The sequence below is a fragment of the Mustela nigripes genome, chromosome 14, assembly GCF_022355385.1.
Source record: "Mustela nigripes isolate SB6536 chromosome 14, MUSNIG.SB6536, whole genome shotgun sequence".
Taxonomy (NCBI): domain Eukaryota; kingdom Metazoa; phylum Chordata; class Mammalia; order Carnivora; family Mustelidae; genus Mustela; species Mustela nigripes.
Window position 1 is genome coordinate 38,161,090 of NC_081570.1, and position 24,722 is coordinate 38,185,811.

The following is a 24,722-nucleotide window of genomic DNA, read 5'->3' on the forward strand; positions in this document are numbered from 1 at the left end:
TATTCAAGTCAATTGTCACCCTTATCATCTTATATGCATTTACACATTTGTACCTAATGCGGATCACATTCTTCTTGGGGCAGGCAGGCAGGAGAATGTCGGACACGTGTGTGTGTGTGGTAGGCTGAGATGGCACTTTATGATCCCTTCCCCCATTTGTGCCCTCTTCCCTCTACGTTCCTATCAGAGGGAGACTTAGACGAAAGCAAATGAACAAATGATCTCTTAGTTAGCAAATAAACACATGAGAACTATTGTATGAGACTCTCCTTGGGTAGTAAAGCTATAACCCTTGCTACCTAGTGTTTTTTTCTTGAATTAGGGGCTGGTCTCTAGAAGATGTAGAAGAACCGGTGTATTTCTCAGAACAATAACAGGGAGAGCAGTGGACTGGTCCCAAAAAGTAAGGCTAAAACTACGCTAATAAAATAAATAATCTTTCTCAGGCAGGGGATAAGGCTGTACCATTCCAGAGAAAAGTGCTTGTCATTGTGAGGGATGCCTACTTCATACATTTCATAGCTATCACGACTCTACCTGGGAGGGAATGACCTACATGTACCTTTATTCATCAACCTGGGGACCAGGTCAGAGCCTGGAAGGACTGAGCAAACACGAATAGCAGTGGTCATAAGGCTGAAGCCTGAGGGAATGCACAGTTGGATATACTAGAAGGAATCTAGTGGAGAGCAGATTTGTTTTGAAGGAATAGGGTGTGAGAGAATTGGAGAGGTGCCCACATGAGTGGGGGTCAGAGAAGGTAAGAAAGTCTGAAGTGAAGTCCAGGAGGAATTGATCACCCTCCTTGTGGAAGCCCGAGTGTGGAATTCTTCAACTCCCACCCTCTGCGATGCACAGGAGTAGATGAACTGGTCAGCACCCTTTATTCCTCCTACAACAACCTTTTGAAAGTTCCCTGATTCTTCAGTGAAGAACATCTGTATGAGAAACAGTAGAGCCTGGTGGTTAAGAGTAGAGTCTGGGGCTGAACTACCTGGGATCAGATATCACCTTGGTTACCTACTAGGTGGGAAACCTTGAGGAAGTTACTTGACCTTTCTATGGCTCAATTTATTCATCTGTTAAATGGTAATAATATGGTACCAATACCAATATGGTATTGGCCTCAGGGATATAAACTTTGGTTATCAGCAGTGTGAGACCCACGGCCCGGGAGATACCAGAGGACCTCAGGCCCAGCACATATTACTTAGACTAAACTTTTCACCATCTCCAACTAAGAAGTGATAGAAGATAGCAATTTGTACTTAACAAGGAGGGCCCCCTACATTTGGGTTATTACGAGTCTCCCCAATGCTGGCACATGGCAAATGCTCAGTAAATGTGTAGGTCAAATGGGTGGTGGGTGGCAGGACCCAAGCCGCGGGTACAGATCAGAGGAAGCAAGGACTAAGTCCTACCTACTTCCCTACTGACCTTGACACTCTGTCGTCAGGCTTTTAGGCTAATATTCTACCAGCACTTGTAAGTGCTGGGGTCTGCAATTCCTTTAACTGCCACTCACTCACTTTCTGACTTTAGGCAAGTCCTTTCTCCATTCTGGGCCCATGTTACTTCATGCGCAAAATGAAGCAGTCAAGCTCCTTTGGGACAGCAAGTAGGTTTTACCTTGCGTGCAGATCTCAGTGTTCGGATAGTGGCTGGGTAGAGTACTGCACAGAGAGATTTTGAAACTGAATTGAAGCTGAGCATGATGATTTAGCAATGTCACGGATATGTGATAAGTGAACGGCAGCCTGTGCGTTATGTACTTTTTTTTTTTTTTTTTAACTCTCGAAATAGATAATATACTCTATACCCACTTGCTTTCAAGTATTCCTAAAGAATCACCCAGACTGAACGAGCACCTCAATTATGGTGCCGTGCTTTTCTCATAATTGTAAAAAGTAGTTATGCTTTTCACATGCAAGTTACCAGTAAAAAGACTTACTCTACAAGAAACTGCTCCACTCAAGTGTGAGTAGATGAAATCAGGTCAAAGAGGACCCTTCCACGAAGAAAGGAGGCAAAAAAGCCCAGACTGCATCCAGTATGCTTAGCCACTCACAACCTGGATGATTCCGAGTGAATCGCACAACCTGTCTAAACCTTAGCTGCTTCTTCTTCACAATGGGGTAAGAATATTTACCATCACAGAACTGTAATCAGGAGTTAGACAATGATATAATACATAGCCCCTAGCACAGTAAAGTATGCTATGTGTGCAAGACCCTCAATATTAGTTCCCTCTCTCATCTTCTAAGTGAATACAGGGAATTCTGTACTATAAGTGCCTTAGGGATAGAGATTGTGTCCTATTTGTCTCTTTATACCTAATTATTGACATGGAATAAATGTTTAAGAAGTACTGGCTTGAATTGAATCAAATTCAATAGTAATGAAAATAGATGGTCTTTTAGATTCCCGTCAGTACCAAGCACAGAACCTGGCATGTAAGCTGTGCTTGTGAACACCGGCAGATTATAGATGTGGTGGTCTGATTTCAGGATTAGACACATTAATGGAAAAGTGTGTAATTTTCAGAGGGGCTCTGGAGGACAGGCCACACAGCGCCCCCCCCCCCCCACACTCTGCTGGTACTATCTCATCAGAAAATCTGCCACTTGCAACTACTTCCTGCTCCTTACTTTGCTTCTCAGAGGAAAGAAAGTGGCCCAGATACATCTATTATGCTCTCTCTGCATTTATAGGGAGAGAAAGATTCTAATTTTCTGCTGTGGACCCAGGAGACACGCAGAAATCATGTCCTCTCCTGTTTAGGCCCAGACTATGTTGTCCTTGGCGAATGGTATGAAAACCACTGCTCTCCTTCCCCATCTTGTCTGTTTCCCTTTGAAGTCCCCGTCCTGTCCCAGTGACACCGAATGGACCACAACAATTTCAAATATCTGGGCCATTATCTCATTGTTCTAAATGACATATTTTGCCACTGGCCTATAAACTGTTCTCCTTTAGGTGAGTCCTAAAGAATTTCGTGGCCTTAATGAGTACATCAATTATTGTTCATGGAAGAGTCCATGTCTCCTTAAAGGTTATTTGAAGGTTGATTGCTATCTCAGTGCTTATATCCATCCAGCAAATCTATCTCAGCCTTATGAATGTATTTGACCTTTTTACAGGTACAGGGGAAAAATAACAGAACAAAAGTTAATTTAGACCTCTATAATATAACATTTTTTTCCTGAAAGAAATAAAAGGGCATTGAAATCGATACCTGCACAATAACACGCTGATGAATGTTGGGACCCAATTTTCTCATTTTGCTAACTCGAGATTGGGAATTCTGAATAGTTTTCAATCCTGCATTCTTTGGGTACTGTGAAGTCTGCTGTATTGTGTCCACACAATGCCGCTGCACACTCATTATGGGAGTACCAGTGGTCCTGAAAAGGTCAGTTAGTTAGAAATGTCAGCGTTCAATGGAGCCGCACAGACCTGTGTGCGCACAGATCCAATTAGAGTGGCCAGGCACCACCGCTGTAACCTGGAATCCTAATGAGCAAGCAGAGGAAAGGGGGAGGTGTCTTGTTTCCCTCTTTTTCTTCTTATTCAGAGGAAATGGAGATTGCTTTTCAACCGCCCTACATGGGGTTCTTTAAACTTTACCAAACACCACTTCGTTCGCTTGCTCCAGAAGCTGGGAGGGAACCCTAGCTTCTGCAAAGGCTGAGCCCACCCACTGCAGCCAGATGTTGAAGGAAAGCAATGACGTGGGTGGGAGCAGTGCTTCAGACTTGGGCTGGTGGAAGGGAAGTCTTCACAAGACTTACACTCAGGCTGATAGCTAACTAAGAGGAAAATAGCCTTCTTATTAAGTTCATTTCTAAATCATTTCTAGGCTCTTACTATGTGGTGGGTCTTATGATTAAAAACTGGCCTTTATTGGGGCACCTGGGTGGCTCAGTTGGTTAGGCATCTGACTCTTGGTTTCAGTTCAGGTCATGATCTCAGGGTCATGGGATGGAACTCCTCATCAGGCTCTGTGCTCAGTGTAGAGTCTGCATGGGATTCTCTCTTTCCCTCTCCTTCCGCTCTTTTCCCCACTCACGTGCTCTCTCTCTCTAAAATAAATAAATACATAAAATTTTTTTTAAATGACCTTTATCATTTTTGATGAACCGAAACCACTTGTACAAACTTGGGGGCTGATGTTTCCCAAGTTCCCCTATACCAGTGCTTCCCTATTTCTGATTTATCACAAACTAACATTTTGGAAACATCCATTGGTTGTGAACACGGATGCTGCAGCAATGTTAAATTGCTATTAAAGTTTCTAAATGCTTTCTCTCCATTTCTATATTTATTTCATTGTGGACACATAGTTTATACCCTGCCACCCATCTGTGGATAATGCTTTGAGTGGAACTGTTCTGTCTACACCTCATTTGTTTTCCCAGGTTTACCTGCCATTCCTCACCTTCACTGACCCCACTATTCTGGACTGACAATCACACTGGACCCTCTTTTGTGGCTCAATCACTGCATAATTCTTGGAAACACTTTTTGATATTTACCTTTTGGCACCACAGCCCCCTCCTATAGCTAGAACACTCTCCCAGTGGCCCCTGGTCTACAGTTCAGTGGACTAACCAGCTAAAACATGAAATAAAATCTTGGCTAACTTTGTTACAAGTATTTCAGGGATCATACAAATGAACAAATGAAGGATTTTACAGAGAACCCTACTGTTGGATTTCTAAGCTCAGCAGGCAGTGATGACCTCTTCGGTTTCAGCACCCAGACACTTCAGCTGCCCTCCCTTCCATTGAGGCCACTGATCCCCCTTGCCACCTGCCAGATCCCAGGATCGTTCTGGATTCATGGTCAGGTAAGGGCAGGGACAGTGGCCAAAAGACATGTTGGATTAATAAATTAGCTTTTTACCCACGGCAAGTGGGGTTTCATGTCTGCTTTTGTTTAGATCTTTCTGCCTAGCTTCCCATATATATACCTTTGTTTCAGGCTCTATGACTGTTTCTTATCCTAATACTCCTTCTCTCATTCAGTCTTCTCTTACTACCTCTGCAAACTCTGATGAACCAGCGCCTGTGATTAGGAAGCCAGTGAGAAGTCAGAAATCCAATGGATGTTGAGTCTGAAAACCTGGGTTCAAACTCTGACTTTTAAAACTACAACCTTTTGTGTATTTAGGCAAATTCTATCATCTCTAAGAAAAAGATGCCTACTTCTTAGGGTTATTTTGTTGTTCAAACAAAGTATTGGATGCAAAATCACTTTGACACTGTAGCATGCTATACTAAGGCCAGTTATGGTGGTGGTCGTTATGGTTGCTACTGTTATCCCCTCCAGGGAAGGTTAGGTGTGGTCCCTCCTCAGAAATTTTAGGGAGGAAGGAAAGATGTATCCAGAGGTTTGGAGTAGAAAAGCAGAGAGAGAATCAGGGCAGGGGACTTGGTGAGAGCAATAGGAATGTGTTTGAGACAGCCACTGTTGGTTAACTCTAGGGAACAAGATGTGGACACAGTCCGGAACATGGGAAAGAGCTGTCACCAGACCTAGGTCTCTAAGATAGTACAGTCAAGAGATATGAAATGCTTCCCAATGCATCACTTAAGGTTGGATCTGAGTTCACCTCACAAACTAATTTAATGACATTTGATATAAGAAAAAACAAGTTTTGCTTCCCCTAAAAACAGCTAAAACCACCAATTCTCCTTTCATTGCTCTTATTAAAAACTCTTCTCCAACAAACCAGTCTTCTTTAGAATTTTTACCGGGAAAAATGAACGAACAAACAAACAAACAAACAAAAAACCAAAAAACCCCAAAAAACCTCTGAAAAACATTCGGTTATCCATCCAAGATTGGAACTCAGCTGGGCTAACCCCCCTTATTTTTTCAGTTTCTAGAGAAATTTATTAGGTTTATAAGACAATGAGTCAGCCATCATCTGAAGGGGAGGGAACATCACTGCAAGTGCTAAATACAGATCCTACTGGCATTTCAGAGTATGACCTACTAGGCTAGAGCTAGGTTAGTGAGCAAAAAATAACAGTTATCTGTGGCCACCAGCCTCAAAGTAGGACTTCGCATAATAACACAAGCTTTTCCATGGTTCTTATATATGCTAGATACATTATCTAATCTAATATCCACAACAACCTTATAGGGTCATTATTATTAGTCCCATTTTAGGAATTGGAGACCTGAAGCTCTGAGACTGTATTTTGTACTAAATCATATAAAGAGTAAATGGTAGAGATAAGATTTGAATCCTGGTCTATCTAATCTCAAAATTTCTGCTGCCTGCTACTTAGAATTAATTTTTCTTTCCTTCTTTCCTTCCCTCCTTCCTTCCTTCTTCTTCTTCTCTCTCTTTTTTTAGTCATAGAGACTCATTATTTTTCTGTCTCGATAGTACTGAGTAGGCATTAGTAATGGCAGGTCAGTAAATCTTGCTAAAACCAAACTCCCACATTTCTTAAGCCTATTCTCATCACTCTCATTGCTGATGATTTAGACCAGAGCATGAAAGAGGTGTACCACCCTCTATGACCTGCCACTGTGTCCTTACTCTGGGAATTTTAAGTACATGTACTTGGATCACACCTTCCCTCAAATCAGTAGCACCCCAATACCCATTTACTAGAGTGCAAAGGAGTGTTATAAACTGGGAACTGGATATTGGGGCATAAAATCTTCTTTTATTAAATGAGAGATCTTGCTTGTCTCAATCCATTGGCCAAAAATATTTCTCACTTTCACGACTAATGTAAAGGTTCTTATAGTTTAGGCCTATATTAGGATAGAAAGACACAGATGGACAAATGAGGCTATTTATTTATGGAAGAAATAGTAGCAAGAGAAGTCTCAATATGTTTTTCAGAAACCTTTGCCAATCTCAAAAAGCCAGGCTAATACTCATATATCTCGGCATTAAGGGAAGAATCTTTGAAGGAATCATAAAAGAAAATGGGTCTGAAAGGAGCAAAAGATATAATGCTGATAATCATCGTCATTTTCATCATCACCATTAGCATTTTTGGAAGGCAGCTATGCTCACCACTATACCACCAATGCAGACCTCCATTAGCATTTTTGTAGCCAGCCTCCAAGATGGCCCCTGAATGATTTTCACTTCTGGGCATTCATGTCCTTGTATAGTTGCCTCTCACAGCAAATAGGCGAACTTGTGTAACTAATAGGTATTATAGAATGACAGGGTATGACTTCCTAGCTTATATCATAAGAGATATTGCAGATTCTACCTTGTTTTCTCTTAGGTTAGGCAATCTGAAGGAAGTCAGCTGCCATGTTGTGAAGAGTCCTATAAAGAAGTCTATGTGGCAAGGAACTGAGGCTTCGCTTCAAAAGGCAGCATCAACTTGACATTCTTGAAAGATGATCCTCCAGTCTTCAGGTAACTACAGCTTTGGCTGACATCTTAACTGAAACTCCATGAGAGACCCTGCGCAAAAACAATCCAGCTAAGCTTCTAGGAGATTCCTGACCCACACGAATTGTGAGAAAATAAATATTTATTGTCATTTGAAAATGCAGGTTTGGGCAATTTGTCACAAAGCAATTCAATCAGAATAACAACTGTGTATTTAAAATCTACTATGGGCCATACACTTTACTACTCTAGTTACTTTTTATACATTTATATATGCCAGTTACTTTTTATATATATCATATCTAATCTTTTAAAAAATCTAATAAGTATTATTAACATCCTACTCTTTTATAGAAATAAGGCACAAAAAAGCTAATAGAGTTTCCTAAGGTCAGCTTTAACTGGAAGAGGAGGAAGAGGTAAGATATGAACACATAATGTATGTATGTAATATAAAATCCCTTGCTCTTTCACCTATACCTGCTGTTCTGCAGAGATACAATAAATAAATAGGAAAATAAATGAATAAAAAGTACACAGAGCATAGATCTGCTTTTATTAATTTCAGTCAGATTAAGTTGTTCTTACTATGAACAACAATATGCAAATTAATTGGATAATCTACAAGAAACTGATAAATTCCTAGAAACATACAGTTTACCAGGAATGAGTTGGAAAGAAATAAAAAATCTGAACAGACCGGTAATGACTAAGGAGATTGAAACAAAAACCTCCCAGTGAAGAGAAGCCACAACCTGATTGCTTTACTGGTGAATTCTACAAACACTTAAAGAAGAATAAATGCCAATTCATCTCAAACTCTTGGAAAAAATTGAAGAGAAGGGAATATTACCAAATTAATTTTACGAGGCCAACATTAACCTGATACCAAAGCCAGAGAAGGAGACTACATGAAAAGAGAACTACAGGCCAATATCCCTAATGAATATAAATGTAAAAATTCTCAACAGAATACTGCAAATGGAATTCAACAGCACATTAAAAGGACCATACACCATGATCAAGTGGGATTTATCCCAGGAATGCAAGGATGGTTCAACATACTCAGAACAAAAACACAATATACCTCATTAATAGAAAGAAGGATAAAACCACATGATCCTTTCAATAGAGACAGAAAACAACAACAACAACAACAAAATCCAACATCCTCACATGACAGAAACTCTAAAAAAACTGGGTATAAAAAAGGATATACCTCGGGGACCTGGGTGGCTCAGTCATTTAAGTATTCCCCTCAGGTCATGATCTCAGGGTTGTGAGACAGAGCCCCACTGTCTCACAGGTGGTGCACTCAGTGGGGAGTCTGATTCTCTCCTTCTCCCTTTACCTCTGCCCCCTCCCATGTACTCTCTCTCTCTAAAATAAATAAATAAATCTTTAAAAAAATATATATACCTCAACGTAACAAAGTCATATGTGACAAACGCAGAAGTAATATCATATTCAACAGTGAAAAGTTGATAGCTTTTCTTTAATATCAGGAAAAAGTCAAGGGTGTCCACTCTCACCACAAATATTCAATATAGTATTGGAAGCCCTATTCAGAGCATTTAATAGCAGAAAACATGTAAAAGGTATCTGAGTTGGAAGGGAAGAAATAAAACTGTTTCTGTTTGTGGATAATATGATCTTATATAGAGAAAACCCTAAAGGCTCCACCATAATGCTGTTAGAACTAAAAATAAATTCATACACAAACAATGAATCATGAAACACTACATCAAAAACGAATGATGTACCATGTGGTGACTAGCAAAACATAATAAAAAAATTAAAAAAACAAATTCAGTAAAGTCACAGAATAGCAAATAAACACACACAAATCAGTTGCATTTCTATGTACCAACAACAAACTATCTTCAAGAGAAATAAATTAAACAATCCTATTTACAATAATATCAAAGCTAATAAAACACATAGCTAAAGTAAAGGATCTGTACACTGTAACCTTTAAGACAATGATGAGAGAAATTGTAAAAGAGGGGTGCCTGGGTGGCTTGGTCAGTTAAGTATCTGCCTTGGACTCAGACCATGATCCCAGTGTCTGTGAGTCCCGCATCAGACTCCCTGCTCAGCAGAAAGCCTGCTTCTCCCTCTGCTCCTCCCCCCGATTCATTCTCTCTCCTCTCTCTCATAAATAAATAAAATCTTAAAAAAAAAGAAATTGTAAAAGACACAAATAAATGGAAAGATCCTGTGTTCATGTATTGAGAGAATTAATATTACTAAAATGTCCATATTATTCACCTAGTAATGAGTCCTGTCCCAGTGCAGAGATTCTACCCATAGAGCCTCAGCTGGGCCTAGCTCTTCCCATAGAAGGTCTGCTGCAGAACAGATCAATGCTGGCTCTGTTGCTCAGATCTCATAATTCACATATTTAATTTAATATAGCCATAGAGATAGTCATTGCAAAAATTCATTTGATTTTGGGCCATAAGTTAATACCAGGGCCCAATTTATCTCCCAATTTCATGGATGATGCTTATATCTCAACTCTCAGCCAATGAGCACAATGGATTTCCCTGGGCACAGGTACTTGTTCAAAGTCAGCTCATAATGACATAATCACAAAATGAGAAGCAATAGAGATTCTGCTGGGACTTCTGGGTGAGAGTCTCTTGATTTTTCCAATTAGACTAGAATTGGGGAGAATGTAAATTTTGCAGCTTCTACAGCCATCTTGAGACCACATGTGGCCTGGGAAAGGAGTCGACACCAAGCGAGTAGAGTTAAGAGAAGGACAAAAACAGATTGGATCCTATGAGCCCTATATCAAGATGCTTAGAAAGGCTGACTTATTTCTGGATTATCTATTCACATGAACCAATTAATTGACTATTTTTCACTTCAGCTACTTAGGTTGTGATTAAAGACTCCTACCTATATAGTTCCTGTGCCTTAATTTTGCCATGCATGCCCTGAATTACAGTTTGTCTAGGCCTAGGACCTACATTCAGTCCAAGATCTTACCAACTCCTTCCTGATCTGACCTCTGTCATACTGATCAGTTATGGTACCTTTGGGTGCTCTACCTCCAATTCCCCACCCGAGAGCTCAGCCCACCCATGTGGATATTCCAAAATGGGATCTTTGTTCCCTTACCATCAACCATCTCACCTAGTCCTGAGGTATGGTGTCTGTAATAGACTTCCCAGGACAAAGATCCTAGGAACACACCACTCAGGGACAATCTCAGAGAGACAATCTCAAGGACCATGAGAATAAACAAAACATGTTTCTCCTTGCCTTTATATGTTTCTTTATACGTTTCTAAAATTGTTTTACTTAATTTAATAAATCTTCTGAGTGGCACCCAATGCTGTTGTTTTTCCTTGTTGACATGAGATTTGGACATTGCAGAATGGAGTTCAGAATGTAAATTGATACAAACTTTCTGGAAAATTAGCTGGTAACAAGGCAAAATAATTCCTTAAATGTATTAGTGCTCTCTTGCCCATAAATTCTACTTCTAGACTGTCCAGATATAAAACTTACATAAAAGAAGTAAAAAGGTTTTTCACAAATAGTTTTATGGTACAGTTATTTGTAAGAGAAAACATCTGGAAATAACACGAATGCACAACAATAGGATGTGGATTTTTATAAACCAGACTATATATAAAAGACGGACGATACTAGAGCTTTTAAAAATAAGTATGCCTTTAAAATGCTCATAAAATGCTCATGGATGTAGTAATTCAATCCCTAGTAATATATCTTAAGACAATAACCTAAAATGTAGAGAAAAATATATACACAAAGGCTTATAAATTATTCATAACATCAAGAAACTAGAGTTTAAGTTAAATATACAACATTACTGGCATGGAGAAATATTTTTCTTGTAATATTAAGTGCAAAATCAGGATAAAATTTTATATTCTACATGATCTCAACTATGTAAAACAAAATTATACATGCATAGAAAAAAAGGCAAAGAAGTAAATGTGTTAAAATATTAAACAGTGATTGCCTCTGGGAGATAACTGATTTTCATCTTTATAACTTCTCTGTTTTTCAAAATTTGCACCATGGGCATGTGCAATTTTTTAATAGAGAAAGTTATTATAAAAAGATGGTAAGTATGTAAACTACATAGCAACATGAAGATTGTTTATGAAATAATGTTAAGTGAAAAAAGATGTATATAAAAACTTACTGTGATTGCAATTATGTAAATATGTTTCTGCATATAGACAAGAACTGAAAGGGAAAATGTATAAATAGAATTAGGTTTTGTATTGTGCTAAGGATGTAGGACTAGGAGTAATTTATTTTTCTTCTTTAAAAAATCCTTTAAAGTTGTTTTAATGGCATGTATGCAATTTCTTGAACCATCAGCCCTATGCATATCCACTGTGTTACTAGCCTTCTGAAGTGAGGCCAGGAGTCATCTGGCTTGTCTTCATTCCTGGTCCTGGCCACTCTGGACTGATTCCAGAGGCCTCCTGTCGGCTCTAGAAATGGCCAGAGGCACCTAACAATGGCTAGTTTGGCCTCTCTTGTTCTTTTATTTTCCAGAGGGCTTGAGTTTACATCATGCAGGACTTTAATTGGAGACTAAGTTCAAAGTTGTCATGTAAAGGTCAGCGTCCCCAGGCTATTGCCATTCAGCATAGGTATTGCTTTAACAAGGTTAAGAGGGGATAAACAAACAAACAAACAAACAAAAGCCCCCAAACCCAAACCAACCTTAGGATATTTCAAATCAGATACAAATCTAGCAGTGATTTTTTAAAAAGGAATTTTACGAAATTTTTTTTTAGGAATTTTAGGAAATCAATTGTCTCTTCAGGACACAGCCTAGTTAGTGGAAAAGCCCCAATGACTTGGCATCACTGACAATCCAGACTTTCCTTATCCCCAGCAAAGTGGGCTAACCTGAATACTGTCTGGGAAAGAAGACTTCATGGGCCCATACCACAAGTGAAGTAATATTTATATGTAGGAGTAGCAGAAAAGGCAAAGGATTTAGAGTCAGATATGGATTTGAACCTCCACCACTTGTTAACTCCACCACTTGTTAACAGTTCAGGTGGGCAATTCACATAATTATGCAGCATCTTTATTTTTCATCTGTGAAAGAGAAACAGTGATACCTGTCTTATGGGATAGTAGAGAAAATTATGCGAAAAATATATTAAGGCACTTAACACAGCTTTGGCATCGAGTAGTGAGGCTATTTAGATACTTCCTAAATGCTGTCCTTTTAATCTATACATCAAAGAGCTATGACAATTTGACAAGAGCACTAAGATAATTCAGCAGGGGAAAAACAGTCTTTTCAACAAATGGTGACTGAAAAACTGAACACATGCAAAAGAGGTAAGCTGGACTCCTACCTCACACCATATGAAAAATTAACTTTTACAAGAGCACGACTTTGTGACCTTGGGTTAGGTAATGTTTTCTAAGATATACCAAAATCTAAGTAACAAAAAGGAAAAAAAAAAGGTAAATTGAACTTCAACACATCACAAAAACTTTTTTTTTGTTGTTGTTATTCAAAAGAACATCAGGGGACCTGGGTGGCTGAGTTGGTTATACATCTGCCTTCAGTTCAGGTCATGATCCTGGGTCCTGGATCAAGCCCTGCATCAAGCTCCCTGCTCAGCAGGAAGCCTGTTTCTCCTTTTCCCACTCCCCCTGCTTGTGTTCCCTCTCTCACTGTCTCTCTCTGTCAATTAAATAAAATCTTAAGAAAAAAAAAAAGTACATCAGGTAGGTGAAAAGACAACCCACAGAACAGGAAGAATATTTGCAAATCAAACATCTGAAAAAAGACCTCGTATTCAGAATATATATTTTAAAACTCTTAAAATTCAATAATAAAAAGACAAATATAACTTAATTAAAATGAGTGAGGAAAAATAATTTGACTAAACATTTCTCCAAAGAAGATATGTAAATGGCCAAAAAACACATGAAAATATGCTCAACATCATTAGTCATTAGGGACATGGAAATAAAAACTACAATGAGATACCATTTCACCCCCACTAGGATGATTATAATCAAGAGACAGATAATAACAAGTGTCAGAGAGGATGTGGAAAAATTGGATGTGTCCTACATTGCTGATAAGAATGGAAATGGTACAGCTATTTTGGAAAACAATTTGGCAGTTCCTCAAAATGTATATCCTAACATTTACCGTATGACCCAACAATTCTATTCCTAAGGTTTATATCCAAGAGAACTAAAAACATATGTCTACACAAAGACTTATACACAAATGCCCATAGCAGCATTATTCATAATAGACAAAAAAATGGAAACAAATGAAATACCTACCAATAGATGGATAAACAAATCATTGTATATCCATACAATGAAATATTATTCAGCAATAAAAAAGAATGAAATACTGACACATGCTACAATATGGACAAATCTGAAAATATGCTAAGTGGAATAATCCTGTCAAGAAAGGCCATGTATTGTACAATTACATTTATATAAAATGTCCAGAATAGGCAAATTCAGAAAGACAGAAAGTAGATTAGTGATTTCCAGAGCATGGGGGAAGGCAGAAATAGGGAGTGACTATTAACAGAGTTTCTTTAATAATCTTTGATAATCTTCTTGAATTAGTCATGATGGTTATATAACTCTGTGAACATACTGAAAACCACTAAATGATGCATTTAAAAAGGTAGATTTGATGGTATGTGAATTATATCTCAATAAAAACATTATTTTTTTTTAAAGGTATGACCAGCACTTTTAACTTGATGATGGGAATGTGAAAATCTTTCTGGAAGTATGATTAAGGAATCATTGCCGGGGCACCTGGGTGGCTCAGTGGGTTGGGCCGCTGCCTTCGGCTCGGGTCATGATCTCAGGGTCCTGGGATCTAGTCCCGCATCGGGCTCTCTGCTCAGCAGGGAGCCTGCTTCCCTTCCCTTCTCTTTCTGCCTACTTGTGATCTCTCTCTCTCTCTCTGTCAAATAAATAAATAAATAAATAAATAAATAAATGGAATCATTGCCAATTATTCTAGTTTCCCTCACTGCAGTCCCTTTCCCTATGGGAAGAGTCTACTTTTCCACCCTGTTGAACTTGTTAGTGGTCATATGACTTGCTTTGACTAAGGAAATGGGGGAAGAAGTGACCCTTCCCCAATTTTTTTTTAAGAGAAAGTACATGGCTCACCATCTCTCCCTTCTCCCTCTGGCATGGTGACCCAAATGGCAGGTGCTGTGCCTCACATAATCTCCTGGCACTTCTTTGTGCACTTGTTGAATAATTTCCAATTGCCAACACCTGCAACTCTATCCTGAAAGCTTTCTTTGGCCACTGGACTCTGCTATGTCCATACTCTGAGCAGATTGGAAGTGTTAGGGAATTAACACACACATTCTCACTCTCACTGTGTCTTCTGGAGGAACACCTCTGAGGCTTATTTTCCACATAGACCTCCAGGGTTCCCCAGTTTGATTATGTCCCAGTTGCCTTTAGTGGTAGCTTGCTTAATCTTTCTTCTTTTCCTGTATTGCATCCTGGCTTTCCTTTCAAGATCTCTGGGATTATCTCCCAAATAAATGTCTTGCACTGAAATCTTTGTCTCAAGGTCTTCTTCTTAGGAACCCAAACTAAAACACCCAGTTATGTTCCAAACAGAGAATGCTTGGTTTGGGTGCTAGAGTAAAGAGGATGTAAAGCAAAGCTGACTCCAATCCATGAGGCACATGTACCAAAAGTGAGAAATAAGACTTTGTTTTTGAAGCTTCTGCAATTTTGATGTCATTGTTACTTCAGTGTAATGTCATGACTAGTAAACTAAGTACAACTTTCCTCAGTAATTCTCATTCTAGGTGCCACACACTCTAGATGTTTTTCCTAAGGAAATAATTAGACATGCATACAAAGGTCTTTATATAAGAATGTTAACTGAAGTGTTATTTATAATTAAATAATTGGGTACAATTTTATATATGACAGTAGAGTTACAGAAGAATATTTTTCAACTATATGAAATTTCCTCTTAGAGAATATTTAATAACATTGAGAAATGTTCACACTACATTCAAATGAAACAGTTTACATGGTATCATCTGAGTTTTGTTTTTTAAATTTATGTATATACTTGTATATACATGTGCAAAAACAACAATCTCTCTTCTCAGTCTGATAGTTAGGGGTTTTACTTGGATAGGAGAAAAATGTTTCTTCATACTGTCTCCCTTTTACTGAAGAGATTATAGAATAAACTTTCTAAAAAGTAAAGAAGAAACTATAGATGGATTTTGGGTCAAATGGCTAAACAAATTCATGTTTCAATAAGTCTGTTCATTCCCATCCAATAGTAATAGTGGATGACATATGAACAAAGAAATGAAAATATATATTTGGGCTCTGCTCTCAGAGGGATATCGCCACAAAGTTGAAATGTACAGAAATGTGAAAGGTAAGTTTTCCCAAGGCTACTTGCTTGATGAGATCTGAACACAGAAGCAGGAAATAGCAGCTGAAGTTTGCTTCCTATGAGATAACAGAGACTAAAAGTACTCTGGAACAAGAGGATCAGAAACAAGATCTTCTGCTCAGAGTCCTAGGGTGGGGCTTTCATGTCTTGAAAGGAGCCTGGGCAGAAAAAGTGGCTGCTGCACAACTTTCTGGCAGATAGCTCCTATGCATTGTAGGTCTAGATAGGTGAGGAATATAGACATAGAAAACAGAAGCAATGCCAAACTATTCTGCTAACATTTTGTCACTGGGTTCAATGTATCCCCACTATTTACCAGGTCCAATACTGAAGATGTGGGTTGCGTTAGAACAAAAACTATCATACAGGGAGATGTGAGCACAGCAGGGATTTTTTTGGTGGGGGGTAGGTATTGGGAATGAAGAAAGAGAAAACCAGAAAGCTTCCTCTTCAAAGTAATCTTACAAATTAAAATTTCAAAATGCATGAAGAAATTAAATGCTAAAAATGATACTAAACAAAATTAAAAATTATAACTTGAATTCTCTCCAGATGAAACTTATTTTATAGAACAGTCAGAGGTTTTAAAATAAGCATATTGAGGATGTTCAGAGAAACAAATGAAGGCATTAAAACAGAATAAGAAATCATGAAACAGAATAGGCAGAAATAAAACAAGAACAGGTGGATATGAACAAAATTAGAAATCTTGGAAATTAAAAATATATAGTCATTGAAATATTGAAAAAGACAGGGAAAAAAGTCTAGACTAGACATGGTTGAAAAGTGAATGTATAAATGCAAGTTACTTGTAGGGACCTCAGAATCAGTACACTAAGACAAAAATTACAAAAAATTATGAGAAATCAGTTAAGATCCATGGAAGGCCTCAGAGAATCTAACAGTCATGTAATATAAGTTCTTGAAGAAGAGAGTCCAAAGAATAAGGGAAAGCAATATTTGAAGAGAAAATTTGCCAACAATTTCCCAGAATTAAAGAAAGACATAGATTCTCGGGTAGAAATATATTCAGAGTACCAAGCAGGGTAAATAGAAACAAATTCATACCTACATATGTCAAAGTGGAAAAAAAAAACACCAAAACAGAACGTTAAGATTAAAAAAAAAACAATCTCAAAACCTATCGAAAATATATGTTATCAAAAAGAAATAATAGAGTGCACCTGGGTGGCTCAGTGGGTTAAAGCCTCTGCTTTCTGTTCAGGTCATGATCCTTGCATTCTCAGGTCATGATCCCAGGATCCTCCAGTCATGATCCCAGGGTCCTGAGATGGAGCCCAGCACCGGGCTCTCTGCTCAGCGGGGAGCCTGCTTCCTCCTCTCTCTCTCTCTCTATCTGCCTCTCTGCCTACTTGTGATCTCTGTCTGTCAAATAAATAAATAAATAAATAAATAAATAAATAAATAAATATTTAAAAAACAAATAATGGGAGACTTCTCATCAGCAACTATGTATGTCAGAAAACAATTTTAAAAATCTTCGAAGTACAAAGGAAAGTCTTCCTTAAACTAAAATTTATACCTAGCCAAACTATTAATCCAGAGAAAGTCAGAATAAGGACATACATAGATTAAGAGGATTGCTATGGACTCTCACTAAAATAGTTATTAAAGGATTCACTTTAAGGTAACACAGGAAATCTTGGGATATAATAAGCAGGAGAACACAAAACATCATAAATTGTGTAGGAAAAGTAATTAGCTCAGTGCTACTACTAATTCATTGTTTTTCACTTTTAAGTTTAACTTAGAAGTCTAAGTAATAATAATTAGGTGGTGACAGGGCAGTGTTCAATAGGTGGTTAAAACATATTTATATATAGATAACCCATTTTCTCAGCACCATACAACAACTAGTCTATCTCTTTTTTTTTAAGAGTTTATTTATTTATTTGACTAATCTCTACCCACAACGTGGGTCTTGAACTCATGACCCCAACATCAAGAGTCACATGTTCTACTGACTGAACCAGCCAGGTGCCTCAACTAGTCCATCTTTTACTCTACTTTTTATGAAGGCTAATTATGTCAAAGGCTGTAGATTTTGTAAGAAAATACATCATGAAATGTATATCCAAAGGGTAACCCATTTAGGTTAGAAATAAAATCAAAAGCATCCAAATCTGTAGATGAGTTGGGGGAAGGCAGCTAATATACAAAATTTAATACTAAAAAAAGGCAGGACAAGAGGAAAAAAAACCAAGGAAAGTGAATGATAGAAAGTACAAATATGGTGGTAGGTATTTATTCAAGTATACCAGTAATTCTAATAAATATATATAGAATAAATTCACCTGTTACAATACATGGATTTTTAGATATTATTTTGAAAAATAAACAGATGATACTGTTTCCAAAAGATTACCACAAAAGGGAAATGTAGAAGGATATCTCCCTATAATTATAAGGATAATATTAAAATTAAGATTTATTGGTTGCCTGTGTGGCTCAGTCATTAAGCATCTGCCTTTGGCTCAGGTCATGATCCCAGGGTCCTGGGATCCAGCTCCACATGGGGTTCCCTTCACGGAGGGAAGACAGATTCTCCCTCTCCCATTCCCCCTGCATGTGTTCCCTCTCTTGCTGTGTCTCTTTTTGTCAAATAAAAAAATCTTTTTAAAAAATTAAGATTTATTATAAATAAGACAGTATGGAGTTAATGCATAATAAGTGTGGTAGACCAATGGAATAATACAGAAAGTTCAGAAACCGATTCTGTGTATAGAAAAATTGTTATATGACAGACACGTAATTGCCGATAAGTGGGAGAAAGGCGGTACTAGTTGTTGTAGTTTGCTGAGACAAGGGGTTATCCATATGTAAACAAAAAAATTAAATCCCTAAGTCATATTATACACAAAGATCAGTACTAAATGAGATAAAGACCCAAATATGACACATAATTTGACAATTCTTATAAATAAGTACATTAGAATATGATATCCAGGTAGGGAAAGATTTCTTTAAAAAGTCACAAAAGCAAAGCTCATAAAGCAAGAGATTGATTAATTTAACCCCAATAAAATTTTTAAAATCTTCCATGTAGAAGTACATTACTAACTAAAAAAAAAAAAAAACACCCACACAAGCCACAGTCTGGAAGAAGATATTTGCAATGCATATAAGTGACAAAGTATTGATATTCAGACTAATAAAGAACTGTAAGTCCATAAAAAGAAATGATAACCCAATTGAAAATGGAAAAAGGATATGAAAAGTCAATTCACCAAAGAAGAAACCAAAGTGGTCAATAAGCATATGAAAAGATACTCAACCCCATCAGCAATCAGGGAAATTATTATAAAAGCAATGGGATATCATTTCACATTTATCATGATGACAGGTAAAACTTTGTAAGTCTGACAATTCCAAGTACTGGGGATTCAAGGAAGTAGAAACTCTTATACTTTGCTGCTGGAAGTATATATTTGTTCAACTACTTAGAAAATAATTGGCATTACATAGTAAATTTGAAGACGCACATAATCAATAATTCCTCTAACTATATGCTCTTATACACAAGCAGACAGGCACAAAATCCTCCTAGTAGCATCGTTGGCAATTATAAAATCTATAAAAAAAACTGGAAATAGCCTAAATTATGATGAATAAGGTGGAGATATAGTGATATAATCATATGCGAAATACTATATAGCAGTTAAAATGAATAAACCAGAGGTACATGAATCTACCTGAATTAAACTCTACACTATAATAATGATTAGGGGGAAAGTCATGGAATGTCATTTACAGTGTGACATTATTTAAAGGAATTTTTATGAAAAGGCGAAAGATTTATGCAATCTGAAGAGAAACCAGAGTATTAAAGGAATTTTTAAAAGAATACATTACACCTATTTTTTGGGGGGGGGTATATATAGATATGGAAAAAATACTGAATTAATTATAGTGGTTACTTATATGGTGAAGGGAGAAAGTTGCAATCAGGTAGGAGTGTAGAAAAGTCTCAATTAGATTTATAAATTTTTTTAAATAGAAGACTCTCCAGCATAGATGGTACAAATGGTAATACACGGCCCATGGTAATACATGGCACAAGTGAATATTTGTCTGGCAACTGGAGTGAGGCTACCATTCCGGGAGCTCCAGCTGTCCAGGTCCTACCTGTATCCCTGAGAGGTAAATGGATTAATATCTCACAAGTGTGTATCTCATGATACCACAAAAGGTAGCCTACTTGAAGTACAACAGTGCACCACTCACAACACACCTTTTGGGAAGCTTTGACCCAGGAGGTATTTTTTTTTCCATCCAAAAGTAGGCAAAATTATGAACCATTCCAAATTCTGGCAGTGCTTAGCATTTTGCAGTTCCACAGCTCTTCAAAAGGAGTACACTTAGAATCACAATTTTTCTGCTTGAATTTATGCAGCAGCAATTAGGAACAAAAAGAGCTAGTACAAAAGAACTGCAGTAAACGGGGTCTGAAGACATATCGAGAATCCCCTCCAATTCATACATCAGGGTATGACCATGTGACCATTAGACTGAAATGTGGAAGCAGGCAATTTGGGTTACCATGTGTGGAGTAGAATAGTACACAATTACAAAGAACAGAAATCAAACGAGACGGGACAAAGATAATCCTTCACCAACACCTTAGTGGGGAGGGACTGGTAGGTCACAGGTGTGGAACACTCTAGTTATGTTAGTCCATGATTTGGAATTTCTACATATGTTTATCATATATATATATTAAACATAGCTCATCTATAGAACAGATGAAACATTTTTCAAACTATTTCATCTCTGTTCTTCTAAAGTCCCAAGTTCAAAAATCTCCACAAGGTAGAAGGATAGTAGGGTCACCTGAACTGGGTAGATCCAACTCACATTTGTAGTCACTATCTTACACCTCAGTGACTAAGACCAGAAAAACTAGTGTTTGTGCTAACATAGTGCCTGAACAGGGCAATTCTTCAATCTCTTTGTAAGTGAGCCACCTGGCACCCAGATACAGCATGGCAAGCTTGGTAAAAGACAGAGATAACAGGGAACAGCCATACTGGTTGCCAGCATATCGAAATGGCCTCCATATTTATCAGTAATTAGCCACTCCTAGAGCCCCCAACCCTGCCATGCGACCACTCTGTCACACTTGCCCCTCCCCCAGGATCCCATCTCCCCAGAGTCCAGTAGCCAAAGTGTTAATGCTTCGCTCAGCAGGGGGTCACCAGGGCTGTTAAATATTTTGAACAGATGAATAGGACCCACCACACCCATTCTTGAATGCTCACTAACCCTGCTGGCATCATCATCCTCTTGGATCCCAAAAGAGAATAACCTTGGTCAGTTTTGCCTCAAGTTCCCAAACCAAAATAAAATACCTCTTAGGCAGGATTAAACTACTCAACCACTCTTTAGGCAGATGCCCTGCTTAGGGGGAAGAAAGGACCTTTTAATCTCATGGCCACAGCTTTGTTGGGGAACTTGACTTTCCCCTAAAGGGAGAGACAAGAGTTATTCTAATCCTGAGCACGGAAGACCAAATCTGATCACTTTCTCAGACAAGTCCCTCCTTATGAGCCATCCTTCCTCCATTCCATGCCCCCTGCCAGGCAGTTTCCCTGTTCCCATGATTTCAAAACTTCTTTCTCATAAGACCAGGACAATTCCTTGACACTCGAGTCTATTGAATGATCTGGGGAGAACTTGGTCCCGGAATATGGAACAACATCAGAGACTCTGCATCTGCAGAGTCAAGCAGAGGCAGCACAAAGCTGGGAGGGAGGAGGGGAAAAAACAAAACAAAAGCAAAACAAAAAAAACAAACCAAAAACAAACAACTGCCCAAGGGGCAGAGGATGGAGGGAGAAACATTACTCATGGCACCGAGAATTCTGCTGTTCATCCAGGGAGTCAAAGGAGGAGGGCAGGAATTGCGTTTGTTTAGGCCACCAGGCATCGCTCTAGGAAATAAGGGAAAAGCCAAAGCAGAATGGCTGCACCTACTCACCGGGGCTGGTTATTGTCAGGAGGTCAAGCTGCCGCTGTTGCTGCAAAAGAAAACATACTGTGAGATCACGGAATTGAGCCAGAGCCAAACTGTGCTTAGCAGCTCAGGATAGACATGCAGACACATAGAGCATTGTATATGGTGGAGAATGGGGTGCTCACTCAAAACTCTGCACAGAGGCATTGAACCCTAGAGACGAAGAAAATGGATGGCCTTTCTGTTTATCCTTGGATGGTCAGAAGTGAGAGGCTTTAGAGGTCTTCCAGGCAAACCTATACTATACTTAGGGAAAGGCCATTGGCTCATTCTTCTGTACCAGATAATCTTTGTTCACACTGGCCATACCGGTTCAGTGTCTTGTATCCTGGCAATCCTTCGCTTTGGGTCCTTATGTCACCGTCACTCTCCATATATTCCCTTCTAACCAAGATATTCCTGGGCTGGTTTATTTTTTAAATTTGCTCAGCAACATTATGACAACTTTAATTACTGTTGATCAAACCATTATTTTTGTCTAATTGAATCCTCATCTCTTTGTACCATATAACAATCACAGCAAATATCTGTCTGGTACATTGGGCCATATGGATTAGGCTGCTTGGATTTGGAGGCAACTGCCCTTGGCTAACCCAAGGACTGAGGAGATTAGTATCTCAGCAGGCTTGCCCCACATCAGAGCCTACCTTTAGGGAGCCTCTGTCCTGACTTGGATGTCATGGGAACCTGAGGGTGGATAAGAGTATATAGAGCCTGGGGGTAGGGCAGTGAGCAACTCTCCTACAAACTTAAGTTAGGATTTCTTAAGCCCCAGATGAGTTCTCTCTCTTTTCTACACTTGGATTTCTATAAATGGCTCTGGAAATCTGTTTTTTTTTTTTTTTTTTCTCAAAAAGAGGTTCAACAAACTCCACTTTGAGAACCACTGCTCTAGGCTACATATTGTAGGAGCTTCTGATTATCTGATATTTCTTCTAATGGATCCTTTGCCATATTTCACCTTATCAGTATTTCCTGCACTATCTTGCCTCTCTCTAAGAATGGAGAACAGCTTCCTGAAATTTTGCCTAAGCAGAAATGGGAAGGCAGTAACATTTTTTTAAATTTGTTTATTTGACAGAGAGAGATCACAAGTAGGCAGAGAGGCAGGCAGAGAGAGAGAGAGAGAGAGAGAGAGAAGGAAGCAGGCTCCCTGCTGAGCAGAGAGCCCGATGCGGGACTCGATCCCAGGACCCTGAGATCATGACCTGAGCCGAAGGCAGCGGCTTAACCCACTGAGCCACCCAGGCGCCCCGGCAGTGACATTTTTTGAGCAAGAAATATAGACCAGGCACAGTACCAGGTGCTTTGATGTGTTATTTCTTTTCATACTTTTGGCAGTCCTGCAGGGTCGGTATTGCATGAGGTTCAGAGAGGAAAATTATCTGCTCAAGAGAACATCTTCATTAAATGGCAGGGCCAGTATTAGAATCCAGTCAGTTCTGATGCTGGCTTAAAAGCCCAAAATACAATACACCTAAATAATTATGATGATGCCTGAAGCTTTATAGGTGCTCAATAAAAAGACACAGTATTGATGCTGTTGTTATTACTATAGTCCATGTGGCCTTTGGTCTATATGAGCTATTTTTTCCTTTTCCGTAGAATTGTGGATACTTGGGGGTGCCTGGGTGACTCAGGCACTTCAGGGGCTGACTCTTGATTTCAGCTCAGGTCATGATCTCAGGGTCCTGGGATGGAGCCACTCATTGGGCTTCATGCTCAGCAGGAGTCTGTTTAAGATTCTCTCTTTCTCCCTCCGCGCCTCCCTGCACTTGTGCACACTCTTCCTCTCTTTTGAATAAATAAATCTTAAAGAAAAAAAAGAATCATGAATACTTGGAACTCAAAAGTCATTGAATTTGATCTGCTATGAGAACAGGATCCCCTCTACAATGGCCCCACCAGTTGTATGAACTGCTTGTTTCTCCCCTTTTCTTGATGGAGAACTCACTACTTCTTGATAGTTTGTTAGCTGTCCTTTATGCAGGATTAAATGTGGCTTCCTTATGACGTCACTGTTTCTAGCTGCCTCAGCCCATCACAAGGGTTGGGACATCTGCAGATCTGTGTCTTCTCTCCAGGCTAAAGATGCCCAGTTCCTATGTCCTTTCTTCATAAGACCTGGTCTCAAATCTTCTTACCCTCATTGTCTCCTTCCTCCTCTATTTAACTTTGATCTGTCCCTATCAAAAACTCTTTAAGATATCTTGACCTCTTACTTCACTGACTTCTCATGAAACTAAAAGCAGATCTCTATTACCTCATGGACTTCTCAATCAACATCACTGTTTTCCTGCCAGCTTCTAACTCATTCCAGTTGACATTTTCAAGCAAACAATGCAACTCCAAGATGTCACTGACCTACACTGTAAACACACATCCTTGCTCTGAAAAGAAACACACACCCACACACATGGGCTAGAAGGACTGCTGGAGCCAGACCGTCTTCCCTCTCAAACACAGAACCAGGCCAGTAGCACAATTGGCTCAAGCTGCCTTTGCCAAGGTCAACTTGTGTGGCTCAGCACTTCTCTCATGCATGAGGAAAGAATACAATATGTCCCTCTGTTTTCCCATAAGCTTGACTTTGTGATGACTGTGGTTGGTGAAAGAAGTTTATTTATCTGAGAAGAGTCTATTTCCTAATTAAGACCTATCTCTAAATGGTGACTCTGTGTCCAGGCTCCAGTGGAGAAAAAAGAGAAGAAAACTTGACAGGAGGCAGACAGATGTGGGCTTTTTTCTTGGCTTCTCTGTGGAGTTTGGATAACTTACTGCATATCTCTGGCCTCAAACTTCGCACCTGTAAAACGCGGGCGAGAGAAATATCTTCAGAGAAAGGGAGTCAAATG

General features: G+C 38.8%; 1 protein-coding gene across 1 annotated transcript in view; it reads right to left on the reverse strand.

Annotated features, from left to right (window-relative positions):
- LOC132000847 (cytosolic carboxypeptidase 6) overlaps nucleotides 1-24,722 on the reverse strand; it is a 747,331-nt gene that overhangs the window by 285,615 nt on the left and 436,994 nt on the right. Inside the window, exon 3 of the mRNA XM_059374673.1 lies at nucleotides 21,832-21,871. Coding sequence (XP_059230656.1) covers nucleotides 21,832-21,871 — 40 coding nt within the window. The remainder of the gene's footprint in view (nucleotides 1-21,831; nucleotides 21,872-24,722) is intronic.